At 38.7% G+C, this 16,265-nt stretch overlaps 1 protein-coding gene across 1 annotated transcript in view; it reads left to right on the forward strand.

Annotated features, from left to right (window-relative positions):
• The window catches only part of LOC144249769 (transmembrane protein 87B-like), a 32,648-nt gene extending 16,615 nt beyond the window's left edge, over positions 1-16,033 (forward strand). The window contains exons 8-11 of the mRNA XM_077791938.1: positions 4,042-4,115; positions 6,940-6,992; positions 14,043-14,073; positions 15,082-16,033. Of these exons, the coding sequence (XP_077648064.1) occupies positions 4,042-4,115; positions 6,940-6,992; positions 14,043-14,073; positions 15,082-15,141 (218 nt within the window). The 3' untranslated portion in view covers positions 15,142-16,033. The remainder of the gene's footprint in view (positions 1-4,041; positions 4,116-6,939; positions 6,993-14,042; positions 14,074-15,081) is intronic.
• Positions 16,034-16,265: the final 232 nt, after the last annotated feature.

Genomic DNA, 16,265 nt, shown 5'->3' on the forward strand with positions numbered 1-16,265 from the left:
AAATATTTCAATCCTATACAAACTCTAGGATGTAGAGAAGATGAGAAACTTTCCAATTTGTTTTATAAAGCCAGCGCAACTAAAGATGCCAAAATCTAACAAAGACATTACAAGAAAAAAATTACCAATATCATTGAGTAGAGACATTAAAATTCTTTAAAAATATTAATGAATAAAATCTAGCAAAGTATGGAAAGGCAATCATCATCAAGGGATCTTATCCCAGGGTTGTTAGCCTGTTTTAACATTTTGGAAATCACTTAGTGTAATTCATCATATTAAAAGAACGAAGAGGCCAAGTACAGTGTCGCTCACCTGTAATCCCAGCTCCTCAGGAGGCTAGGCAGGAGGATCGCCAAGTTCAAGGCCAGCCTTGGCCACTTAGTGAGGCCCTGTCTCAAAAAAGTGATAAAAGGAGCCAAGGAGTAGCTCAGTGGTAAAATGCCTCTGGATTCAATCCCCAGCACCAAAAAAGAAAGAAAAGTATCTCACTAGATGCAGATCTTATAAACCCCAACTCAACAAATTAATTTTGAAATGGCATGAAAAGACTATACAGTAGCCATACTCAGTGGTGAAACAGCCAGTGCTTTCCTCCCAGGCCGGCGAGCACAAGGGTGCTGGAGAGCGGGAAAAGCAGGGGTGCGAGGGAGTGTTGAGACTCCTTGTTTGTACACTTAGAAAACCCTGCAGCGTCTGTTCAAGTAGAGGAGAATCAGTAAGTGACGACACAAAATCTCACCAGTTGTTTTTCTGTATACTGACTGAAAGCAGGAAAGTTAAATCTTCAAAAATAAAATATTTAGGAACAAGTTTATTGAAAAAATGCAAAGAATCTCTGCACTGAAGACCACAAAATAATGCAGAAAGAAATTTTAGGATAAAGAAATACAGAGATCTAACACATCTATGAATTGGAACTTTTGATATTAAACTGTCAGTACACCAAACTGATAAGTAGATTCAGGGCAATCTGAGTCATAATTCTAGCTGACAAAAAAATAGACACAAAGGTTAAGCTGAGGGCTGGGGCTGGGGCTCAGTGGCAGAGCGCTTGCCTAGCATGTGTGAGTCACTGGGTGCCATCCTAGCACCACGTAAAAATAAACAAAGGCATTTGTCCATTTACAACTATAAAAATTAAAATGGGTTAAGCTGATTTTAAAATGCATATGGAAAAGCAAAAGACCTGAAGGAGCTTAAACCTTCTTGAGTCATGATGTGGATACACCTTGAAAACTCATTAAGTGAAAGAGACCAGTGACAGAAGTGAGCCCACCCACGGGTCAGTTGACTGGCCCAGGCATTGGGGCTTTTATAAGGAGAGGCAGTCTTTTCCACAGAAAGTGCTGGAACAACTGTTGGAACATATGGAGAAGTTACCTGGATGGCTAGCACGCATCTAACCATAATTAGTTCAAGGTGGATCACAGACCTAAGAGTAAATCATTAAATTATAAATCTTCCAGATAAAAACAGACGCTGTCTTCATGACCTTGGATGTGGTAATTTCTTAGTACACAAAAGACAGTAACCATAAAATTTTTAAAAATCAATAAAATAAGCTTCATTGAAATTAAAATTTTATGTTCATCAGTAGAAACTTAAGAAAATGAAAAGACTACCTATAGTGTGTGGGATAAAATATTCTCAATAGATGTATCTGACACCAAGTCATAAGGTAAGAATTCCTGCAAATCAGTCAAAGAAAACCCACGTTGTAAACAGGGACAGGAGACTTGAATGGACATTTCACCAGAGAAGACAGCAGTAGCATTAAGGTACAGGTACTCCATGTCCTTGTCACCAGGGAAACACAGCTCATGCTGTAATACGATGCCACCACAGCTCCCTTAGAGGGCTGAAAATACAAGGCCAGCAGCAGCTGGGTGTCTCCTGCACCACTAAAAGGAAGGAAAGGCACGAAGAGTGCTCCAGAAGCAGCCCCACGGTTTCTTAAAAGCCCAAACTTAGAGCTGTCAGGCAGTCCAGCCATTCCACTCCAAGAGGAAATGAACCAGGTGTCCACAGAAGGACAGGACTGTTTACAGCCACTTGATTATTCCTCATCATCCAAAGCTGGAAATAACAGACCTCTATCAACAGGTGAATGGATGAAGATACTGGGCTGGGGATGTGGCTCAAGCGGTAATGCGCTCGCCTGGCCTGCGAGGGGTGCTGGGTTTGATCCTCAGCACCACATAAAAATAAAATAAAGATGTTGTGTCCACTGAAAACTAAAAAATAAATATTAAAAAATTCTCTCTCTTTAAAAAAAAAAAGAAAGCAATTCAATACTATCCAGTAACAGAAGAAATTCAATACTATCCAGTAACATTCTATACAGGAGTGAATCTAAGAACTTTACATTGCACAAAAATACCCAAATCCAAAAGAGCATAGATGATAGTTCTGTATATGACATTATAGGAGAGGCAAAAGGAGCCACGTGATCGTCTCAGAACAGGATTGCTAGGATTGATTGGAAAGGAACATAAAGAACCTTTTGTGATGTATTCAATGTCTTGATTGGGATGGTAGTTACATAAAGGTATGTGTTTGTCAAACCTCTTTAGTCTGTACACTTAAAATTTGTGTATTGTTATATTATAAGTGTACTTCAATTTTTAGGGATTAGCATATTGTACCTCTTAAAGAAATGCTAGAATTTACAGTGCCCCATGGAAACATTTTTTAGATTCTAGAACTTCATCTTATTTCATTATATCATCTTACACTGTTTTTTTATTAATATATTTTTTAGTTGTCGATAGACTTTTTTTTTTTTTAATGTGGTACTGAGAATCGAACCTAGTACCTCACACATGCTAGGCAAGTGCTCTACCACTGAGCTACAACTCCCCCAACTTACACTATAGATCTCACAATAATGTACCAATTGTCCTAGATTATGGAGAAGCAATATTTGTAAATTACTGTAATAACAAATGTGAATACTTACTGGGCATAAGTAAGTATTTGTGTGTCAGGTACTTTTTATGTGCTAAGTTGTGTAATGCTCCCAGAATTCTATGAGAGAGAGACATTGTAATCTCCATTTTAGAGTTGGAAACACCAAGTCATCGCTTTACCCAAGGTTACATAAGAAGAGCCAGATTATAAGTGAGCCAGTTTAGTTCAAGATCCAAGCTCTTGACCTTTGCCACACTGAAACTGCTGACATAAAGAAGAATCTAGGTCATATATGAACAAAATGTTTTTCTTCCTCATCTTATTTCTACCGTAAGCATGTTCCAACAACTTATTTATCAGCAAAGTAAAAATACCCAAATGTGTGTTTTATTCTTGAACATGATGCTGCAGATTCTACAGACTTCCAAGTCCGGAAACTGAAGTGAATTTACAGGAAATAATGCGAGCGTGTGCGCATTGCACTCTAAAGCTAGGCTTCAGACTAGTAACTTGTACTGGTTGTTCTGATGAACAGTTGTCAAAAACCCAGCCTGGAGGACACCTTGAAGTGAAATCCGCCCGGGCAGAGGTCACACCATGAGGCCTCACTCATAGGAGAAAGCTAGAAAGGCTGGTCCTGCAAGGGTGGAGAGTGGGCTGATGTTGCTGGAGGGAAGGGGAGACTGTGGACGGCTGGTTAACAGGTGCAAACTACAGGCAGGTGGAAGGAGTTCCAGAGGGCCTGCAGTTGGCCACAGTCACTTCGTGTTTCACAGTGGCTAGAAGAGAGGATACCAGTGTGTCCAGCAAAGAAATAGTGACTGTCTGAGAGCACAGATGTACTTGTCACTCTAGCCGATCACAAATTATACAAGTGTATTGAAATGTCCCAGCCACCCATAAATATACATTATCTTTATATCAATTTTTTAAAACTATTAACTTTTTCCATACCTCTTTCCTATATCTTCAAATGGCATAGTAAAGCTAGCACTCTGCTCAGAGTTTCCACTGTTAACTTTCCTTTAGGGGAAAAAATCCTTTTTCTTAATGGGTTATTAAATGTGAAGTAATAAAGGAAAATATTATTTTATAATTTACATGTATGTATAATGTTTCTCTTCACAGCTGAAGGAATAAAATTAAGAGCCTCAAAAACTGTTTCCAATGGAGCAGCTAAACCTGCTACTTCTGATAATTTTGTGAGTATAGTATGTATTTAATAGAATCTCAGTCTTTAATGCTTCAGAATCTGTGAGTGTGCTATTCATTGATTCTCAGAACAGTTTCAGCCATGGTTTTTGATGTAACTGTTACCATATGGCAATACTAGTTGAGGCCCATAACTCTGATACTTGTCAAAAGTGCTTTCCTGGGGCCAGCAGCAATGAGCATCACCTGGAGCTTTTAGAAATTCAGAGTCTCAGGCCTGCCCCAGACCTGCAATGCTGAATCTGCTTTCTAACAAGATTCCATGACTGATTTTTTACATTAAAAATTGAGAAGTAGGGGCTGGAAATGTGGCTCAGTCAGCAGTGTGCTTGCCTGGCATGCGCGGAGTGGTGGGTTCGATCCTCAGCACCACATAAAAATAAAAATAAAGATGTTGTGTCCACCGAAAACTAAAAAAAAAAAAAAAAAAAAAAAAAAAAAAAAAAAAGATTGAGAAGCTTTTTATAATTATAGGTTGTGTTGACTTTTCAGTGTATTAAAGTGATTCTTGAATCCATCTTTTTTTTAACATTTATTTTTTAGAAGTAGTTGGACACAATACCTTTATTTTGTTTATTTATTTTTTTATGTGGTGCTGAGGATTGAACTCAGGGCCTTGTACATGCTGTACCACTGAGCCACAATCCTAGACCCTCTTGAATCCATCTTAATATTAATAGCATGTGTTATCTGTTGGGAAAAGAATTGTGTGTTATATGCAGTTAGCAAAATCAATAGATTTTTTTTAAAATGAACTATGGAAGTTTGAATAAAATGATATGATATATAATAGGGATATTTTGTGCATAAAAGTAATGATTTTGAAGATAAGCAGGTTTACACTCTTAGAATTATATTGGCTACAGATAATACTATGTAAAAAAGTGCATATGCATATAAATTCTAATAGGACAGATGATGTATGAAAATGTTCCCTGTTGGGTTTGGTAAATTCTCTGATTTTTATATTTGGTTAATTTTTTAATCCTTTAAAATATGTTCTTTGAGTAGTTTCATGGCAATTTAACTAAACATTCAAAATATACTATAGTTTTCTTTATCTGGTGTTAGAACTACAGAGTGAACATCAATAAGCCAAACATTCAAAATCCAGAATACTCCAAAGCAACTGTGACACAAATGGAAAAGTCCACACCATCACACTTTTTTTCATGCTCAAAATTGTTAACAAACATTGTATGAAGTTACTTCAGGGCTGTGTGTATAAAGTGCATACAAATTGTAAATGAATTTGGTGTTGGGACTTGGTTCCATCTCTAAGCTGTCTTATCATGCATATGCAAGTATCACAAAATCTGAAAAGTCTGAAGTCTGAAACACTTCTGGTCTCAACCATTTTGGATAAGGATACTCAACCTGTATCACAATTTCAGATTTCTTAGTTTTTTCTATTTTAGTTATGTATCTCAGTGTATTTTTAAATTCATTATTTGCAAACATAGCCAGTCCTGATGGTGCACACCTGTAATCCCAGCAAGTTGGGAGGCTGAGGCAAAAGGATCACTGACTCATTTGAGGCCAGTTTGGGCAACTTAGTGAGATTCTGTCTCAAAATAAAAATTAAAAAGGGTGGGGCTAGGGCTGGGATTGTGGCTCAGCGGTAGAGCACCCGCCTAGCGCATGCAAGGCCCTGGGTTCGATCCTCAGCACCACATATAAATGAATAAATAAAAACAAAGGTATTGTGTACAACTAAAATAAATAAATTTTTTTTTTAAAGAAAAAGGATGGGGCTAGTTCAGTGGTAGGGTGCCCCTGGGTTCAATCCCCAGTACCACAAAGAAAGAAAGAAAAGTTTTTGCAAATGTGTTAAGAAAATAGTTTTTCATTTCTGTAAGTTAAGTGCGATCGGGGCTCAATCAGAGATTGTGGGCTTACTCTCACTGGTCTATTTCTGCTTAAGACCCACTCAGAGAACAGGGTTCCTATTCATCCTGGCTATTGCTTTGTCTCTCTGTTGGTAAGCATTTCATGTAGCCAGGTAGATAATGAAGAAAATTTTGATTTGTTTTACATTATAAAGTAAAATATTCAGTATTCCTTATATTTTCTCTTCTCTCTGAAATGATTATGAGCAAGTTTCCATTTGGGAAAAATTGTAGCTACCCCAGCCGGCCTGCTGCTTTTCTGGTCTCTCTAGGGATGTGAGCATGTGCACAGTGACACTTAGTCGTTGCTAAGGTAGATTATTTGGCCCATCATCCTTTTCTGTTGAAAAATTATTAGCTCATCAGAACTTTCAGGGGGATGGGGAGTACTGGGGCTCTAACCCAGAGGTGCTTTACCACTGAGCTACATCCCTAGCCCTTTTTATTACTTGAGACAGGGTCTCACTAAGTTTCTGAGACTGGCCTCAAACTTGATATCTTTCTGTCTCCGCCTCCAAGTTGCTGGGAGTGTAGCTGTGTGGCATAGCACAGAGCTAATTCATAAGAACTACAACAAATAGGGAAGCATCAGAGTGTGGAGAAGGAAAAAAAAATGCAAATCATGCTTTTGCTGTTTTCTATCATATATATCAACTTTGTTGTATTGTGGTTTCTTAGGACAAAACAATAACATGGATATATCTGACTAAAACCAAGAAGTGAAAAAACCTGAAATCAGCATTTTATTTGCCTGTTTAAGAAACCACTGTCTTAACTTCTGTGTGGCATATGTACCAACTTGTTAGGACATAGCAACTAAAAGAATGTCATGGATTTGAACTTAAATATTTACACATTTATCCTTCTAAAATATTCTTTCAAGTGATATTAAGCAAATGCTAAATATAAATATCTATTTCTACAGGATGAAGATTTGAAGTGGGTGGAAGAAAACATCCCCTCTTCATTCACCGATGTGTAAGTATCCTCTGTTACAGTCTTAGTGTAGGCTGTGGTTTAATGGGTCATTCTGCTGTCTTGTGCTTCTCAAACCTCATCGCTCCATGGGTTTTGTGGGCTCCTCGCCTGGGCATGGCTGTTTATTTCTTAAGAAAAATCAACAAAAACAAAGTTCTGGCTTAGTTTCTCTTTCCTTTTTTCACTGAACAGGAAGTTTAATACCAGTGACCTGTGACAAAGGCCCGCTTTTTCTGATCTAGTTATCAGTATCATTATTTTGACTTAATTTTTGTTATAGAAAAGTTCAAACTCATGTAAAAACTTTTTATGAACATAACTCACAACACCGAGTATTGTGGGGAAGCTTTTGGAGGAATGATGTGACCGTGGAAAAAGTAATCCATAGGGATCCCTTTGGGGAATTTTGAGCTGTTGACATTCCTCTATATCTTTGTCCTGTTCAACACGAGAATTCCACATAGCAGTTTCCCCAGTCAAGACAGGACAGCCAAGCATGGGGACATTTCCTCATACTGTTCTGTCCTCCCTGCTCCCATCTGTCCCTCTCAAACAGTTCTGTCTGGTCTGATATTCCCTTTACCTGAAGAGTGTCCTATTTCTTGTAATGCAGCTGTGCTGGAAGAGAATCTGTCAAATTTTTGTTTGTCTGAATAAGTCTTTATTTCTTTTTTTTTAAACAGTATTTTTCTAGATATAGAATTCTTGGTCAATAATGTTTTTCTTTTATCACTTCAAATGTTGTCACTTGCATGTCTTCTAGGTTTCAGAGTTTCAGAAAAAGTCTACTTTAGTTTTTTTCCTTGTTCCTTCATGTTATATGGGTTTTGTTTGGTGGTTTTAGTTTTTGTTTTTGGCAGCCCTAGACTTCCTCTTTAGTGTGTTTTTAGAATATGGTGACTGTGTGTGTGTGTGTGTGTGTGTGTGTGTGTTTGTGTATGTATATGTATGTGTACACATAGATTTCATTTGTCTTGGCTATATACCTAGAAGTGAAATTGATGGATCATGATAATGTAGTGTTCAGCATTCTGAGAAATGGAAAGCTGCTGTGTTATTTTACATTCCTATTAGGGATATATGAAGGTAACAGTTTGTCTGTGTCCTTGCCAGTACTTGTTATTGTTCATATTTTTTATGTTATCTCTTTCAGTGGCTATGAAATAGCATTTCATTTTGCTTTGAGAGATTGATGTTATTTAAACTTTGGTAATTGAAATTGATGCATATCAGGTCTATGAAAAATAGGAACTACAACCAACTATTATATTTTTTTCTTTTAAAAGAAAATGTGTATATATATATATATATATATATATATATATATATATATATATTCTTTTATATTTACTTACATTTTTAGTATTTCTTCTTCCTAACATGAAACATGAGCTAAGAGCCTTCTCCTATGGGTCTCTATTATTCCTTACAGTATGGGTTTGCTGGCAAGAATTCTGTTTTATTTATATGAAAATATTTGTTTTGCCTTCCTTGTTAAAGGATGGTTTTGCTGGATATAGAAATCTCTGTTGACTTTTGAGCACCTTCATATCCTTCATGACTTTCACATTGTAACTTTAGCATATTGACTTCCTTCAGGTTCCTAAAGCTCTACCACACATCAAGGCTTGGTTGAGCTTGCTGAACATTTTTATACATGTGTCTTTTCTTTTTATACATACTGTCTCTCCTAGGCAAAGGATATAGGTCTTTTATTTTTCCTTTTTTTTTTTTTTTTGTACCAGAAATTGAACTCAGGGGCACCTGAACACTGAGCCACATCCCCAGTCTTATTTTGTATTTTATGTAGAGACAGGGTCTCACTGAGTTGCTTAGTGCCTTGCTTTTACTGAGGCAGGCTTTGAACTCGGCAATCCTCCTGCCTCGGCCTCCCAAGCCGCTGGGATTACAGACGTGTGCCACCACACCCAGCTATTTTTCCATATTTTTTTATCGGCACATTATACTTGTACGTAATGGTGGGATTCGCTGTTCTATATTCATACATGCACACAATATAACAATATAATTTGGCCAGTATTATTCTCAGTAAGTCCCCTTTCCTCTCTTTCTTCCCCTGCTCCCTTTTCTTTACTGATCTCCCTTGCACCTTAATTTTTTTTTCCTCTCTTGTTTCCTTGTATGAGAGAAAACACACTACCCTTGACTGATTTGTCTTTTGTTGCTTAATATAATCTTCTCAAGTTCCATTCCATTTTCCTGCAAATGACATAATTTTATTTTTATTTATGGCTTAATAAAGCTCCATTATGTATATATACTACATTTTCTTTTTTTTAATTCATTTTTTTATTGTTGGTTGTTCAAAACATTACATAGTTCTTGATATATCATATTTCACACTTTGATTCAAGTGGGTTATGAACTCCCATTTTTACCCCGTATACAGATTGCAGAATCACATCAGTTACACTTCCATTATTTTACATATTGCCATACTAGTGTCTGTTGTATTCTGCTGCCTTTCCTATCCTCTACTATCCCCCCTCCCCTCCCCTCCCCTCTTCTCTCTCTACCCCCCTCTACTGTAATTCATTTCTCCCCCTTGTATTATTTTCCCCTTTCCCCTCACTTCCTCTTGTATGTAATTTTGTATAACCCTGAGGGTCTCCTTCCATTATACTACATTTTCTTTATCCGTTCATCCATTGAGCAACACCTAGGCGGGTTCCATAGTTCAGCTGTTGTGCTACTATAATATGGGTAAGCACAGATCACTGTAGTATGAACACTTTAATTCTTCAGAATAAATAACGAGGGGGCTGGGGCTGTAGCGCGCCGGCCTCATATATGTGAGGCCCTGGGTTTGATCCTCAGCACCACATAAAAATAAATAAAGATACTGTATCCAATTTCAACTGAAATATTTGTGTGTGTGTGTGTGTGTGTGTGTGTGTGTGTTATTTTTTTAAAGAATTAAAAACGAGGAATGGTATAGTGAGCTATAATGAGCTCCTGTTTCTCCACATTCTTTCCAGCATTTATTGTTTGTATTCTTGATGGCTGCCATTCTAAGTGGAGGGAGATGAAATGCAGTGTAGTTTGATTGTATTTCCCTAATTGCTAATGATGTTGAACATTTTTTCATACTTTTGTTGGCCATTTATGTTTCTTTTGAGAAGTGTCTCTTTAGTTCTTTTGCCCATTTATTAATTGGATTATTTTGGGGGTGTTAAATTTTAGTTCTTTGTACCATCTGAATATTAATTTTCTATTAGAAGAGCAGCTAGCAAAGATTTTCTCCCATTCAGTAGGTTCTCCTTTGCCATGCAGAAACTTTTTAATTTGATGCCATCCCTTTATTAACTTGGCACTATTTCCTGAGGTTAGGGGTCTTATTGAGAATGTCATTGGCTGTGTCTACACATCAGTGCTGACCCTACATTTTCTTCTAGGAGTTGCATAGTTTCTGGTCCAGTCCTAGGTCCTTGATCCACTTTGTGTTGTCTTAAGTGCAGGGTGAGTGCCGGTGATCTAGTCTCATTCTTCCACATATGGATAACCAGTGTTCAGCACCCTTTGTTCTTTTCTCCAGTGTATGGTTTGTCAGGAATCAGATGATTTTATCTGTGTGGATTTGACTTCTAGTCTGTACCATTGGTCTGTGGCTGTTTGGATGCCAGGACCATGCAGTTTTTGTCACGGAAGCTCTGTTGAATTCAGCTATTTTGATTCCTCTAGCGTGGCTTAGAATTGTTTGGCTAGTCTGTCTCTTATTCTTTCAAATTAATTTTAGCACTTTTTTCCTAGTTCTGTGAAGAAAGCTGGTATTTTAATGAGGATTGCATTGAATTGATTTATTATTTTTGGTTATATGTCCATTTTAACAATCTTAATTTCTGCCTATCCAAGAACATGGGAGGTATTTCTATCTTCTAAGGACTTCTTCAGTTTCTTTCTTCAATGATAGTTTTCATTGTAGAAGTCCTTCATCTCCATGTTTAGATTTATTCCTAGGTATTTTTTTTTCCTGATTTCTTTTTCAGCAGATTCATTATTGGTGTTTAGGAAAGCTGTTGATTGTGTATGTTAATTTATACCTGCTACTTTACTGAATTTGTTTGTTAGCTCTAGAAGTCTCTTGGTGGGGCTTTTGGATCTTCTACTAGAGAATCCTATCATCTGCAAACAGTGGTAATTTTACTTCTTCCTATCTAATTCTTATTCCTTTTATTCTCCTCCCTTGACTAATGCTTTGACTAGAATTTCTAGTGCTATATTAAATAGGAGTGATGAAAGTGGACATCCTTGTCTTGGTCATATTTTAAAGGAAATGCTTTGATTTTTTCCCCCTTTTACTATGAGGTTGGCTTTAAGGGGGTTTGTATATAGCCTCTGTAATGTTGAAGTCAGTTCCTTCTATCCCTAATATAAGTTTGTCGCTCTTTCTGTATCTTTTGAGATGATTGTGATTTTTTTTATGTCCTTATTTCTATTTATGTGGTGAATTAATTTGTTGATTTGCATGTATTTAAACCATTCTTGCATCCCTGGGGGGAAAAAACTTGAGCATGACACGCAATCTTCTTAATATGTTGTTGAATATGATGTGCTAAGACTTTTAAAGGATTTTTGCATCTAAGTTCATTAGGGAAGTTGATCTGAGTTTTCCTTCCTCGATGTGTCCTTATCTGGTTTTGGTATGCGCGTGATCCTGGCTTCATGAAATGAATTTTTGTGTTCCATCCCTTTCTAGTTTATGGAATAGTGTGAGGAGAATTGGCATTAGTTCTTCCTTGAAGTACTGGTAGAATTCAGCCGAGAATCCATCTGGTTGTTGGCTTTTCTTTGTTGGAAGACTTTTTATTACTCTCTGTCTTATTTCTAGTTGTGGGTCTGTTTGGGTTTTCTCTGTTCTCCTGATTCACTTTTGGCAGGTTGCATGTGTTTAGAAGTGTATTCATTTCTTCTAGGTTTTCCAATTTATCGGAGTTTTCAAAAGAATCTCTAATGATCTGCTGAATTTCTATGATGTCTGTAGTGATTTCTTCCTTTTCATCTCTAATTTTATTAATTTCGGTCTTTTGTTTTGATTTTGGTTATTTGGCTAAGGCTTTATCAATCTTTTTATCTTTGTTTCACTGATCCTTGTATTTTTCTTAATTTTCAATTTCATCGATTTCAGCTCTGATCTTAATTATTTTCTTTCCTCTACTGGTTTTGGAATGGGTTTATTTTTCTTTTTCTCAAGGACCTTGATTTTCTCACATGGCGCTCATAGCTGTAAACCTGCCTCTTACAACTGCCTTTGGAGTGTCCCAGAGGTTCTGGTGTGTTGAATCTGGATTCTCATTGGAGTCTAGGATTTTTAAATTTTTAAATTTTTCCCCTGATTTCTTCTATCACTGATTCATCATTCAAAAGTGTTTTGTTCAGTCTCTGTGTGTTCATGTAGTTTCTATATGGTTTTTTTTGGTGTTGATTTCTATTTTCTTTCCATTATCATCAGATAAAATGTAAGGAATTATATCAGGGTTTTTTTTTTGTTTGTTTTTATTTTTTAATTTCCTTAGTTGCCTATGGCCTAAAATATTATCTGTTTTGGAGACTTTTCCATGAACCCCTGAAAAGAAAGTGTATTTGTTAGATGAACTATTCCATAGATGTCTGTGGAGTCCATTTTACTTCTAATATTTTACTGAGTTTCTGTCTGGATGACTCTGTGTGATAGTGAGAGGTGTGCTGCAGTCACCCAGGATCATATATGCGGGGTCTCACTGAGCCTTAATTTGAGTGGTGTCTGTTTTATGTGATGAGGTGCACCCATCTTGAGGCATAAATGCGTACCATCGAAGTGTTTTCTTGTTAAGTGTTTCCTTTGCCAGCGTGGTGTGACTGTGTCTTCTGATTAGCTTGGTCTGTCTGCTGCGTCGTGTGAGAGTATCGACTGCTGCCTGTCTGTAGCTTTCCTGAGCATGTCCAGGCAGCATGGGAGACTCTCTCCAGCACCTTTCCCAACGTGTTGACCCTTTGCCCTAAGAGAGCACTAACACACGTGAGAGGAGTGTTCTGACTAGATGGCAGATCACCATTCGGGTAGTTTCCCAGCTGTTCAGAGAAAAACATAGCAAGGAAGTGACAAATAAATCTGAACTTGGATGTCAGTCATGTTTGGAATTACTTATTTGTGTATTTTTAGTCATTGATATTTCTTCACCGCATTAAGCTCTAGGATTGCTTATCTTATATTGAACCCAGGGCCTTGTACAGTTTCCTTTCTGATATAGAAATAGCCTGTGGTCCACTTCCTTTCTGAAGTTAAGATTATTCAAATTTTTCAGTTAAACTTTTGACAAAACAGTTTTTTGTTTTGTTTTGTTTTGTTTTGGTCCTGGGGTTGGAACTCAGGGGCACTCAATCACTGAGCCACATCCCCAGCCTTCTTTTGTATTTTATTTAGAGACAGTGTCTCACTGAGTTGCTTAGCGCCTTGCTTTTGCTGAGGCTGGCTTTGAACTCGAAATCCTCCTGCCTCAGCCTCCCGAGCCACTGGGATCACATATAGGCATGTGCTACTATGCCTGGCAACAAAACAGTTTTTAAAGGAACACACATTCCGAAAAGTGTTCATATCCTAAGTAACTGTATAACCCACTAAATTTTTTAAATGAGTACATTTGAGTAATCAGCATCCAGATCAAAAAGTGGAACATGACTAAGCCCTAGAAGCCCATGTTCCTTTCCACATAGGGGGCCATCTTCCCATAGGTTCTGTCGTCCCGACATCTGGAACTGTAGAACCTGTTCATTTTAAAAATTTTCTCCCTCAGTAGCTCGTCCATCTTCTTGGTTGTATGGTATTCCACTGTTTGACCATGCCAGTTTCTCCAGCTGGGCTGTTTCTAGCTTAGGGCTGTTGAGCACAGTGCTGCTTTGAAAACCCTCCTCCTCGTCTGCTAGAACCTGGGTGTCTCCGTGACTCAGCTGAGCATCTGCAGTGGGAATTGTGGACCACAGGCTATTTCTATATCGTTTTCCTAGATTCATTGGCCTACTTTTAATAACACTGTCACTTTTTTTTTTTTTTAGAGCACTTCCAGTGTTGGTGGATTCGGATGAGGTAAGATATGTTTTTGCTTATTTCCTTAGAGCCGGTATTGTCACAAAATAGAAATGTACTTCAGAAAGAGATTCTGAAAGTCGCTTTTTAAAATGAGTATGGGTTGAAGAGACGGAAGGACATTACGAATTGACTTGTGATGAGGCATAAAGGACTTCTGGGTGAGGTCCTCCTTTAACCAGAAGCAAGATTAATGCTTGTTGGTAGGAAAGGGGGGGGTCTCACTTTATGAGGCGTTCAGTGAATGATTCACTAAACCCATGTCTAGGTAGGGTTGACAGGATTTGAAGGGGCAGCTTAACCTCTGACGCTGTGCATATTTTGTTGGGGTAGTAAATAGTGTTTCTGTTTGGTATCCTCGTTCTTCACTTACCAAACAGGAACTCTGCGTCAGGGGTATGGCCTAGGAAGTTCAGGGGGAGGGTTGGGGTCACAGGATGTTCAAGGTTGCCTCAAGTTTGAAGTGCCAGAATGAAGGCTGGAGGGGGGAGGCCAAGTTCAGGTGGCTGTGGGGGATGAGCTGCTGCTCTGTGTTCACTGAGATGCAGGAAATAACTTTGCATCAGTGTCATTGGGGTTGGCAGCAGGGGAAAGTTTGAGAAGGCTGTAACTTCAGGCCTTAGGACTCTGCTGAAAGACGCGCCTAGAATTACTTTAAGAAGATGTTTGAATTATTTACTTGATGGCAACTGATTCATGATCTCAAAAAGACCTGGATTCCGTGAGGCCAGGCAGATCCAGACAGATCCCGGTGGGCTGTGCTGCGATCCGCCGGCTCCTGCCTCCGCTCCCGGGGCTCTGAGCTTGTGTTTTCTGGGCAGCCAAGGGCTGGTGCTTTGTGGCCGTCAGCAGGTCCCTGGGCATTCTGAGTGTGTGTGGACTGTACTTTCACTGTCTATATCTGATACTTTCCCAACATGGAAAGCGTAAATCGTGATTTTTGAAAGATTAAAAAATTCCATCACAGTCTTGGAAGCAGCATTTTGACAGTTTTTCTTCTCCCTCCAGGAAATTATGACCAGATCTGAAATAGCTGAAAAAATGTTCTCTTCAGAAAAGATTATGTGATCGGAATGAGTATAAATAAAACCAAGGTCACGGCCTCGGACTGTGATGGGTGGGAGCTTGTTAGGGGCAGCCAGCAAGCTCTGGCCCTGCTGCCCTGGACATCACGTGGTAAAGGAAGGACTCGGAGGAGGCTGTGCATCCTCGACAGCTGACTTCTCCGTGTCTGCCGGAGTGAGTGGCTGGACTTGGAAGTCATCTGAGAAGAGCACGAGGAGGAAGCCGTGTGCACAGACGCCTGCTGGTGATGTGCCAGCATCGGATTGGGGTTCTCTCTTTTCTCTGGAAAAAAGGATCATTCCAGGTTTCTTTAAATTATATAAAGTCTCCTGCTGTTCTTTCTATTCACTTTGAGATAGATAATGTGATTCTTCTGAAGTATAGCGTGTCCGTGTCCCCATCTTTGGGATTTATGATTACTAGAAGCAGTAATGATTTTTTGTTTTACTTTTATACTGATGACTTAACATTGGAATGTGGGCATGTTGATATGTCTCATTTTGCTTTTTTTTTTGGTCTGCACAATGCCATTTTTTGTGAATACCACCATGAGCACCAGATCATGGAGTTAGGTCTTCTCTGAGCTCAGGGGAACACATGTGCACAAAGAGAAAAGTCTTAAGGGTTCCTTCCACAGATTTGCTCTGCCACTGCCCCTCCTCGGGCCACGGGTACGAGAGCTACTGCTGAATCTGCTGGGCAGGTGGTGGACAGCTGGCCACGTGGTGCCCCACAGCACCTCCTGCCTGGCAGGTTGGGAGGCCCATTACTGCTGAGCCTGGTGGAAACTAGATCTGTGTCTTGTACACAATCTTGGCATCTTCGTCTTATAATAAAGGCACGTTGAACTGCAGAGTACATCACTGCTGATCTGGTAATTGCTTTGTTAATCTTCAGCCATGTTTTGCTGCTTATTTGTCACATTTCTTGGTGACATATGGGTTGGCAGGGGTTTTTTTTTTTTTTTTAGTGTCTTTCTTTAAAATAGTGTGGACATATGCAGTTGGACATAGTGTGATGAAACTGTGATTGTGCCACTCCTTCCATGACCAAAGATAGAGGGCTGGCAACCTGTGAGGCAGTGATGAGGGGCGCATCTCGCCTGTCCTCTGCAGGAGTCCAGCCTG

Source organism: Urocitellus parryii, chromosome 12 (assembly GCF_045843805.1).
Source record: "Urocitellus parryii isolate mUroPar1 chromosome 12, mUroPar1.hap1, whole genome shotgun sequence".
Classification (NCBI taxonomy): Eukaryota; Metazoa; Chordata; class Mammalia; order Rodentia; family Sciuridae; genus Urocitellus; species Urocitellus parryii.